The 10,293-nt window shown below is 57.9% G+C and overlaps 1 protein-coding gene across 1 annotated transcript in view; it reads right to left on the bottom strand.

Moving 5' to 3' along the window:
• TBKBP1 (TBK1 binding protein 1) overlaps positions 1-8,579 on the bottom strand; it is an 18,025-nt gene extending 9,446 nt beyond the window's left edge. Inside the window, exons 1-7 of the mRNA XM_010843142.1 lie at positions 8,445-8,579; positions 6,305-6,564; positions 5,800-5,922; positions 5,458-5,562; positions 4,256-4,436; positions 3,084-3,259; positions 2,828-2,889 (exon numbers count right to left, since the gene is read on the bottom strand). Of these exons, the coding sequence (XP_010841444.1) occupies positions 2,828-2,889; positions 3,084-3,259; positions 4,256-4,436; positions 5,458-5,562; positions 5,800-5,922; positions 6,305-6,529 (872 nt within the window). The 5' untranslated portion in view covers positions 6,530-6,564; positions 8,445-8,579. The remainder of the gene's footprint in view (positions 1-2,827; positions 2,890-3,083; positions 3,260-4,255; positions 4,437-5,457; positions 5,563-5,799; positions 5,923-6,304; positions 6,565-8,444) is intronic.
• Between the last annotated feature and the right edge of the window lie 1,714 nt (positions 8,580-10,293).

Here is a 10,293-nt window from a genome sequence, read left to right as displayed (position 1 = left end):
GGGCGGAAAAGCACCCAGGCTGCAAGCTTGAGCCCCCCATGTTGGGGAAAAAGGCCTGTAGTTTTCCCCCTCATCGCTCATACTGAACCCCCATCTTCTCACAGGTGCTCCCCTCGTGGATGAGCCCCCTCCTTCACTGGTCCTGCACCCCCTCACCGAGCCCCTTCTAGAAGCCCCCTCTCCACAGTCGCCCTTCCACCCTCAGTGCTAGCCACACCCCGATGAAGGCCGCACTCAGGACCTGAGACCCTGAGTAGGCCAGAGGAGGGGGCCATGGGTCTGCACTTCTCGCTTGGCTGGGACCCTTCTGGTCTCCACTCCCATCTCTTCCTTCATTATTGCCTTTAGCCCGTGGTCACTGAAGGCGGTCACCTTCAGTGGCCCTTCCCCTGGGCACTGACCACCAGACGCTGCGCTGACCAAATGGCCGGGAAATCTTGCCCCGAGGTCAGATTTGGAGGGTGGCGATCTGGTCTGGGTGCCCATTGTCAGAGGAACACTGACGATGGTCTTGTGAACCAGGGGTTGGGATAGGGGAGACTGGAAACCTTGGGGCTGGGCCTGCCTCCAGGCCTGGCCCCTCAGCACCGGGTGGCCTCACAGAGGGGAGCTAATAGAGGCAGCGGCAGTGTGGGGAAGGCTATGTGAACAGCCAGGACTCCCACGGTAAACGTGACGACCACCCTGGAGGCATCTACGCCAAGGAGGGGAGCACCTCTTGGGATACAATGAGTTCCCACAGAGGCGTGGGCTGGACTCAGGAACCTCGGTGGCCCTCTCTTCCACCTTCACACCTCCATCCAGATAACCCACCTCGGCTATCCTCTCCTGGAAGGCCCACATGTAAAATTCCCACGTACCTGAAGGGTCAGGCAGAAGTAGAAGGAGGGGCTGGCGCGGGGAAAGGAGCTCAGAGCACGTGACAGAGGCCTCCCCAGGTGGGAGGACAGGGGAGGGAGCACTCGGGAAGCAGCTTATTACTAAAAGGAGCTGAGCTTATAAGAAAATAAAACTACCGGGGGAGTGAGGACTTCCTCTGAGAATTAACTCTTGCCAAGCTGGGGCTGTCCAGAGATGCTTGGCCTGAAAGGAACTGTCAAGCTGGGCAGGCAGGGCCTGGCTGGCTCCAGGGGCAGACGTCCGGGAGGCCGTGAGGCAGAGTCCAAACCATGGAGACCCGGGGGAGGAGCTGGAGGTCACCTCTGGTAGGACCAGCCCGGAGCAGAGCCCAGCTCCCTCTGGCTAAGGGACAGGGTGAGCATAGGTGCCCTGTAGGGGGGAGGAACAGGGGCTGTTCTGGCCAGGATGAGTGGCATGGATGGCACGACCTCCAGAGGCATCTGTGGGAGGGAGTCTCTCTTTCCCACTCACTTGGCCCCTGGGGACGTGCCACCTCTTCTCGGCCTCCCCCACATCACCTTCCTCTCACATCCCTCAGCAGTGATGGACCGCTGAGCCTGTGAGGGAAACCTGGGGCCAGCGAGGTGAAATCAGCAGAGCTGAGCCACTCAGCATCCCAGGAGGGGTCCCTGAGATCCGAAGCCTGGCTGTTCAGACTCCAGCCAAAAAAAAAATCCTCTCTCTGGGTTCAACCTATTGAGGGAGGCTTCTCTACTGGTCTTCTGGGAGGGAGGTGGATTCAGTGAGCCATAAAGGGAGCTACAGTGTGACTTTAGGGGCAAGCTAGGATTCTAGAACACGTGTGTGTATGTGTGTTTTCCGGGTCTGGGCATACAGGCTAGGACAGGCTCTGAGCGCCAGCCACAAGCTAGGGTGGACCCTCTCTGCAGAGGCCCCTAACAGTGAGGAGTCCCACCCATTAGTCCCACAAACTAGGTTCTCACTCCCCAGCTATCACAGCTCCACCCAGGTCCTCACCCCAGGGTGCAGGGGGAGGTGAGCGTACCCCTGACTGACCAGAAGCAGGGAGGAAGGTGAGGAGGCCCAGGGGGTCCCAGAGCCGGGTGTGTGTGTGCTGGAGGGTCGGCTCCTGCCCTCTCCAGGCCTCAGTCTTCCCCACCAATGAAAGGAGGGAGTCTGCATCATACTCCTCATCTTGTAGGGGGAAGGCTTAGGCGGAAGGAGGTTTGTGCTCTATTTCTCAGAAAGTGGGAGAGGAGGAGTTCGGGTGCGGATGTGAGAGGCACCAGGCTCACTGCTGCCAGGCTGCGTGCACCCTCTCCCTGGCTGCCCAGTGCTGCCCCAGAGGCCCCGCTACTCAGCGCCCTGCTGACACAGCGCCCTTCCCACCTACTGCTGCTTCTCTTTAATGGCAGGATCCCCAAGGATCACCCCAGCCTAATATGTTCTAATTCCTGAGTTGCTGCTGCAGGAACTCAAGGAAGTCTGTCCTCTCCTAAGTCTTAGCTTTATCTCTCCTGAGGTAGGAAACAAGATACCACAATCCTGAAAGAGACCATCATCTCCTTCCTCCTCGTCAGGGAGGAGCTGGTTAACCCAACTGGCTGGGCCTTGTTACTGGGATAGCAAATGAGTCCCAGAGAGACCCAAAACTCACCAGAGGACACAACACAGCAGCAAAGCTGCCGAGAAAGTCTCTCTCAACCCGACACCTCGACAAGACACAGGCCTGGGTGCCAGAGAAAGCAAAGGGAACCTCCTAGAACCTAAGCATGCCAGAACCTCGCCTCCTTCCCTGTGAAAGATGCAGAGCCACACAAGCAACCCAAAACACAGCCCTGACTGCTTGGAAGAGAGGTTCCCCCAAACAATGTGGAGGGGGAGGAGTGAACCAAAGAGGGAACCTGGAAAATGCCACCCCCTGGGTTGCAGAGGTTAAGAGGAAGAGGATTACAAAGTGACTTACTGATCATCCCCAACTCTTTTCACCCACGCCATGTCCCGCTCCGACTGGTTGGAGGCTAGATCCTAAGGGAAAGATGGAGCAGTCAGACCCCAACCTCACTGGCCTGGACCTCCCTTCTTTACCATTCCCAGGGCGGGTCTGTACTCAGTGAGGAAACCCCAGATCTCTGTAAGAGTTCTTTCCAGCAGCTCCCAGCACTCCACAGAGCTCCACAGGTGCCAGAGCAGGGGCCTGGGGTTGGTGCCCCCACTTTTACCTGGGCCCGGGTCTCCTGCAGCTGCTTCAGCTCCCCCTGCAGCCGCTCACACTCGGCCTGGAGCTGCTCCTCCCGAAGCTGAGCCCCTCGGGCCTCTCCCTGGGCAGCCTCCAGAGCCTCTTCCAGCCGCCGCCGCTCCAGCTCACTCATACTCGGCGTGGAGCCTGGCCAGCCTGCTGCAGAGGAAAAGACAATGTCATGCTGGAACCAGCTGCTGGGTACCCTCCACCCACTCCCAGATTAACACAAAGTGAAACAGGTGAAAACTGCAGCATGAGGGTTCCAAGAGAGACAGCCAGACGGCAGCCACCCCAGGATGACAGATAAACCTCTACTGAGAGCAGAGGGCAACGATGGGCTGAGTTGCATTTTCTAACCTTCCTGGAGGTCAGGGGAGAGACAAAATGGGCTTTGGAAGAGTTTCCCTGGTCGGACTCTCGTCCGCAAGCATCCTTAGGGGCCTCTCCTAATCGCAACCAAAGACAAGCAGGGGGACTCTGGGTGGGGCCGCCCTCTGCTGGCATATATAGGAATTGCAGGAGGAGGCTGTGAATGAAGGATTTAAGGGCGAGATGTCAGTTGGGAGAAGCTGGAGTAATAACGTGAGGTGAGGGCACAGTTGGTTAAGGAGGGATGAGGTGATTATGGGAGAAATTTAAGACAGTATAAGTTGAGCGCCGAAGAACTGATGCTTTTGAACTGTGGCGTTGGAGAAGATTCTTGAGAGAGTCCCTTGGACTCCAAGGAGCTCAAACCAGTCAATCTTAAAGGAAATCAGTCCTGAATATTCACTGGAAGGACTGATGCTGAAGCTGAAGCTCTAATACTTTGGCCACCTGATGCAAGAACGATTCATTGGAAAAGCCCCTCATGCTAGGAAAGACTGAAGGCAGGAGAAGAAGGGGACGACAAGAGGATGAGATGGTTGGATGGCATCACCGACTCGAAGGACATGAGTCTGAGCAAGCTCTGGGAGACGGTGAAGGACAGGGAAGCCTGGCATACTGTAGTCCATGGGGTCACAAAGAGTCGGACACAACTGAGTAACTGAACTGAATTGAATGTGGCGTTGACTAACAATCTGAAACCCTGGAGGTGTCTAATAGGGTTGAAATGGGGGGCTGGCTGGGGGGACTTTGGAGTATGGAAATCAGGGGTCACTGAGAGCTCACCGTGACTCAAGCTGGATCCCCCTCTCAGTGCCAAGTAGTGAAGGTCCAGATCAGCACAGGGCGGGGCAGGGGCGGGCGGGGGGCTCAGGCTGGGAAAGTCTACATCCCGGAGGCCTTGCTGCTGCCGCAGCTGCTGCTCCAAACCACAGATCTGCCGCAGGTGAGTCTCCACCAGGGCCCGCTATAGCGGGAGAAAAGAGGGTGAGGGTCTGCACCAGGCCAGGGCACCCCAATGGGCTCCCTAAACCCAGGACTTCCCCACGTCTGGGTATCCATCACCCCTCTAAACTGAGCGGAGGCCCCAGGTCACATATCCCAACTCCACTCTCCAAGTGGCCATGAGTACAAGGTCCCTCCCATCAACTGCAATGCAGATGTTTCTGCCCCTTGCAAGGTCACAGTTAATGCCTCTTCCCTGTCTCTAACACAGAGAAACACTTCTAAAAACACTCAGCCCCCTGTCTGTACACTGCCACCCCCTCAAGAGCATAAAAGCTTCCATTTGTATATGTGACGTAACTACTCTGGGCTTTGTGTACCTCGTCTGTAATATGGGGCTAACCACACCTACCTCTGAGGTCAGTTTGTTACAAGGATTAAAATCAGTAAATATACCTGAAGAGATAAGAATTATGCCTGGCACACAGGTAAGTGCCATGTAAATACGGTTAAGTCAAAGCATTTTTACATGAATGTCCCATAACAGCTCAGCAAGGTTGTTATTATTTGCCCCACTTCTCAGAGGCAGGACAGAGGCTAAGTGACTTGACCCAGGTCATAGCTAGGAGTCAGTAAGAGACCACGTCTCCTGATTGACACCTGCCCACTTGCTCACCTGCATGGCCATACTGTGACGTAGAATCACACACAGGCCAAGGCCCATCCCAGCAGTCACAGACACCTCCAGTCCCCTCTGCCCTCACCCATACAGCCTTCCAGCACAGTGCTATAGGCAGAGGGTCAACCCAGCATGAGACCCAAACATACACACAGACTCACAGTGTTCTACAGGGCTACTCACATAGTCATCTTCTGTCACTGCATAGTCAGGATGTACACAGAGCTGCTCACAACTTGCATGACACCCACAACCCCACTCACCAGACGTGGACACTCACAGACAGACATGAACACGCGGAGTGCATACCACAAGCACACAGCCAAGGTCACACCCTCAAGCACCCAGGCTCCTTGGACCTCACCATCTCCCCCAGCTCCGTCTCCAGGTCACTCTTCTCTACGCAGAGCTTCTCGTAAGCCTGGATCATCTCCCCAAGCTGTTCTTCCTGCTCCTTGTTTTTCTGCAACTGGATGAGGCACAGAGAGGGTAGAGGGCAGCCAGAGTCAGGCCTACCTTGACTTGAGGGCAGAGCAGCACCCTGTGCCTCCCACCCCCACTGCCAGCACCCAGTGGAGGGGCAGGCGGACTTGAAGCTGGTACTGTGGAGGACCATGGCCATCTATGATCAAAGAGACGGAAGGCCAGAGGCTGGGGTTGGGGATTATCAGAGGTGGATTGGAACAAAGACTGGGGGAGGGCTCACCTCATGCTGGAACTGGTTGAGCCGTTGCTGCAGGCTGACTTTCTCCACCTCCAGCAGGGAACCATCCTTGATTTCATATAGAGAGAAACCGTGCTCCTCCCCAAAGTCACTGATCAGTGGGTACTGCAAATGAGGTAGGCCCTCAGAAGAGCTTCAGCCTAGCTGTGTCCCCATCCCATAACCTGACTCAGAGTTCTAGCCTCTCCCTCCCAGTTCCAGTGGGATCTGTTCATCCTAATTCCCATGGCCCAGGAAGCGGTTCCCACCAACCAGATCTTTTTTAGATCTAAGGTCTAGCGCTCCTAAGAGGATCCCTCCCGATCCCTTCCTGATTGGTGCTGGGCTCTCCGGAGTCCCCATCCATCTAGAGCAGCCACAACCCTCACGAGGGATCCTCGAGTGCCCAAGACCCCTCTTTCAGATCCCTGGAGTCTCTGCTGGATCTCCAGCAGCCCCCTCCCCTGCCACACACACAGTCAGACCCCCATCACACCCAGGTTCTGACCTTAATCTCATAGACTTTGAGGCGGCGGCGGAGGGTGGCATTCTCCCTCTCCAGGCCCCCCAGCCTCTCCTTGATGTCTCCGTAGGCTGTGATCAGGGCAAAGTGGGAGGCAGAGCACATGTCCTCTCCCAGCGAGGGGTCTCCAGGGGCATCCAGCCACACCTCACTGGGCCCCAGGGCCTCCTGGGTCAGGATGCTGATGTCATCCTCAAACATGGACTCCATGGCAAGGGCCTGGGCCACAGCCCGCCCTGGGCCTCCTGGGAGAGCAGGAGCAACGCTGGGGAGGGGGCCCAGAGCTTGTCCCAACACCCCTTGTCCTGGCCTGAGGAGCTCTATGGCCAGCTGAGATGCAGCCTGGTCCTGCCCCTGTGTCTCACAGCTCCCTCCCAGACCCATCTTCTCTTCTCTGCTGCCCTGGGGAAGGGGCTGGGACCAGAAGCAAGTAAGACTTGCGGGGGACAGAGGGAGCAGTGACAAATAGGGACAAGTAAGCGAAGCCAGAAGCAGAGAAGGACTCTTTCTGGAACTCAGGGAGACCTGTGGACAGGAGAGCGCTGCCTTCCCAGCACAGGGGGCCCAGATGAGGCCTGCCTTGACTTGCTCCTCAGCCCCCTCCCCACCCCAGGCCTCACTTCCCCAAATACCTCTCTGACAAGCTCCTCATGCCAGGCCTCAGGCACCCCTGGCTCCTCCCTAAGGAAGGCCCGGTGCTTCTGGGAGGGTCAGCCCCACCACTGTCAGCACATCCTCTGCTGGGCCCCCGCCCAACTTCCTCCTGTAGGATCCCAGAGTTCAGGAAAAGGAAGCGCCTCCCCAACTCACAGTGGGTTTGTGGCAACCCTCCAGGCCCTCCTCACCCCTGACCAGGGACCCACAGGAAGTCCTCGGCTGTGTCTGAGGGAACACAGAGGGGAAAGGGGCTCTGGGAGAGGCCTCGGGGCTCAGGTGAAGAGGGCAGACAAAGAACTCCTAAGCCCAGCCTGTGTGCCTGCACACAGGGAAGTGGGGAGCCCTGGGAGGGGACAGGAATGACTCAGGGCTCCCGAAAGAGTAGGCGAGGGGGGGCGTGTGTACTTCTCCTGGCCCTGTTTATGAATGTGTGTCTGTGGCTGGCATGTGTGGGGGGAGTGTGTGTGTCTGTGAATGAGTGTAGGTGTGTCATAGTCAATGAGCGCCTTAAGCGGGGATGCAGGCGGGGGTCGGATGTTGGGAGAAGTGACCGGGAGGCCGTGAGTGTTTGTGTGTGCACGCGTGCGTGAGCGTGTGTGAAGGGTGGGCACGTTCGGGGCCGTGTGTCACGTGAGGCACTATGGGAATGTCCGAGGTGTGCGCGCGCGCCGGAGCATGTGTGCGCGTAAGACAGGGGGCTCCCGAGGTGTGAATTGAGGCAGTGGGGTCCGCGACCTCCCAAAGCCGGGCAGCAAAAGCCTTGGATGGAGAGGGCTCGGGCCCAGGCCCCAACACCGCCCCGCATTAAGTGCCAGGGAAACGCGTGTGACCGGGTCTGAGTAAGAAGTGTGTGCGCGTGTTTGTAGGGCTGGCCCCACCTTTAACCCTCTCCTCTCCAAGCCTATCCCCTCTCCCCCAGCTCCGCTCACCAGCGCTCACCACACCCCCGACCCCCGGCCGGCCACCTCGAGCCCAACCCCACGAGCTGGGGCTCTGCCGCCTGGGGGATCGCGACCCGCGTTTGCTTCCTCTGCATTCTCTCCCTTCGGCCCAGCGGCCCCGCGCGAGCGCGACGACAGGCGGATGGGGAAGGGGTGCCTCCTCGGCCCGGGCCCCTTCTGCGGCCCCTTTAAGAGCCGCCCTTTAAACCCCTTTTGCTCGGCCGACAGAAATTGTCGCCCCTCCCCTCTCAGAGGCCGAGACCGGGCAGCCCCCTCCCCCACTGCCGCCGAGCCCCGGGCCCCTAGTCCACCTCCCGGGGCCGGGGAAGGGGCTCCGGAAGCGGTGCGGCCTGAGAAGCGGCAGAGGAGGGGGAAAAAGAGAATGCGAACGGCCGACGCCGGACCCTTCCCCTCCCTGCTACCCTGGACCAGCTGCGGGCCAACCTCCTCTCCAGCCCACCCCGCGACCCCCGGGGGCCGACCCTAGGCGCCGCTCCCCTCCCCCGCCCAGCCCTGCCGGGACTCACAGCTGCTGCCGGTTCTTGCTGGTAATCGCAGCTTACCCCCTCCGCCTGCTCCCTCCCCAGACGGGCACCGGTGCCCCCACCCCCCTGGCACCGCGCTCCGCTCTCGCCCTGTCGCCGCCGCCGGGTCTCTCCCCACCCCCCACCCCTCCCCCCAGCCCCCCCTCCCTCGCTCCCGCCCCGCTCCTCCTCCGCCGCCGCCGCCGCCGCCGCCTCCTCCTCCTCCCCGGCTGCTCCGGGTTTCTCTGGCTGGGAAGGCGCCACGGACCCCGACCGCGGCCACCGACCACGTCGGCGAGGGGCGGCCGGCCCCCGCCGTGCGGCCCAGCCTGGCTGCGCGCCCGGCGCCCACCGGCTCCCTGCCGTGCGGCCCGCGCTCCGCGCCCCCTCCCCAACGCCTCCCCACGCAGTGTGGCGTGGCGGGTGTGTGGGGGCGTCTGCGGACAGCGTAGGGACTCGGGTGGTGCGTTGGGATTTGCTTTGAGGATGTATATTTTATGGGAAAGTGAGATTCTTTATTGGATTGTTTTGGTCTTTGCTCTTTTGAGAAGGAAAACATTAGACCTACTCTTCATTGCTCTTCGGGGAGGGGGCATTGTTCTGATAATAAATACAGTAACCATAGGGTTCAGTCAGATTAGAGTTAAATCAGTAACTTTGGAAATGAGAATGAACTGAAGAGAGACAAGTTTATTAGGAAGGAGAACAGCTTCCCTCTCTCACACACAACCCCCTCCCCCAACACACAGAGGCACCCACAGGCCAGCGAAATGAACAAACAGATTTCACCCTTTCCACAAAGAGTACTTGAGCACCTGCCAAACTGCTGGGCAGCAGTCACAAGTTTTTGTCCCTTCCCCACTGTGTGACCTTAGGCAAGTTACTTAACCCCTCTGAATTAAATTGGCGATAATTCCTGACCTGGACAACTGTAGAAGAGGAATGGGGATAGGAACTAAAGGTGATCTGTGACTTGTCTCCTCTCGAGTGTTAAAATCTTTTTGGTTATTCCCTGATGGATTAAAAAACGTGGGCAGAGGCATGATCAGCCTGGCTGCAGTAGGGAATGATCTGGGAAATTCTGGAGGACTCTGGCTAACTCCTGACAAGCCAACCCTGGAAGCAGGGTATAGGGTAAGTCAGGGGCTTTGGATGGGTTCAGTATTTAGCTTGAAGCCTCACATCTGGAGAGAAGGTTCAGGCTGCTGGGAACCTGAGCCTACGTTTTTGGCTACTGGAGGAAGAGGTGGTGAATGTGGAAAGGACAGGAAAAAAGGTTTCTTGCTTGCTGTGAGCTTTGAGAAGCAGCAGCAGCAGCTCCCATTTTGCCCCACTGTAGGGAGAAGAGTGGACTGAAGGGTGAACTCCTCCCAGAAGAGCCAGCAGAGGCTCTGTACTCCTTCCTTTCAAAGAAAGGGATTCTGACTGGCTTTCTACCTCCTTTTCCTGCTGTTTTCCCTTCCAGTCTCTCCTGCTAGGCTTTTACAGTCCAGAACACTGGCTCTTTTCTGAGCCATGTGGGACAATCTACCTGCCCTTTAGATATGAAGGCTACCCAGCTGGGACCCCACTAATCCAGACTGTACAGGTTCTCTTCCAAAACTCTTAGAAGACCAGGCAAAAGACTGGAGGCTGGGCTTAAATGTAGTCGGTTGCCTGAGGTCTTAATGACCATGCACTGGGCCATTAGCTGGACCTGAAACTGACTGGCAGACCTCTCACTGGAAAGGGTAATGGGCCCAGGTATAGTCTAAGCACACACTCTACAGGATTAGTTGTCAGCTCCTGATGCTTCTGAGCTGATCAAGGTTCAACCCTGAGTCACGTGGCAGGGCCAGCCCAGTGATTTATC

This window comes from Bison bison, unplaced genomic scaffold, assembly GCF_000754665.1.
Source record: "Bison bison bison isolate TAMUID 2011002044 unplaced genomic scaffold, Bison_UMD1.0 scf7180017864180, whole genome shotgun sequence".
NCBI lineage: Eukaryota > Metazoa > Chordata > Mammalia > Artiodactyla > Bovidae > Bison > Bison bison.
Note: the sequence above shows the minus strand (reverse complement) of the source record. Positions and strands in the feature narration are given on the sequence as shown.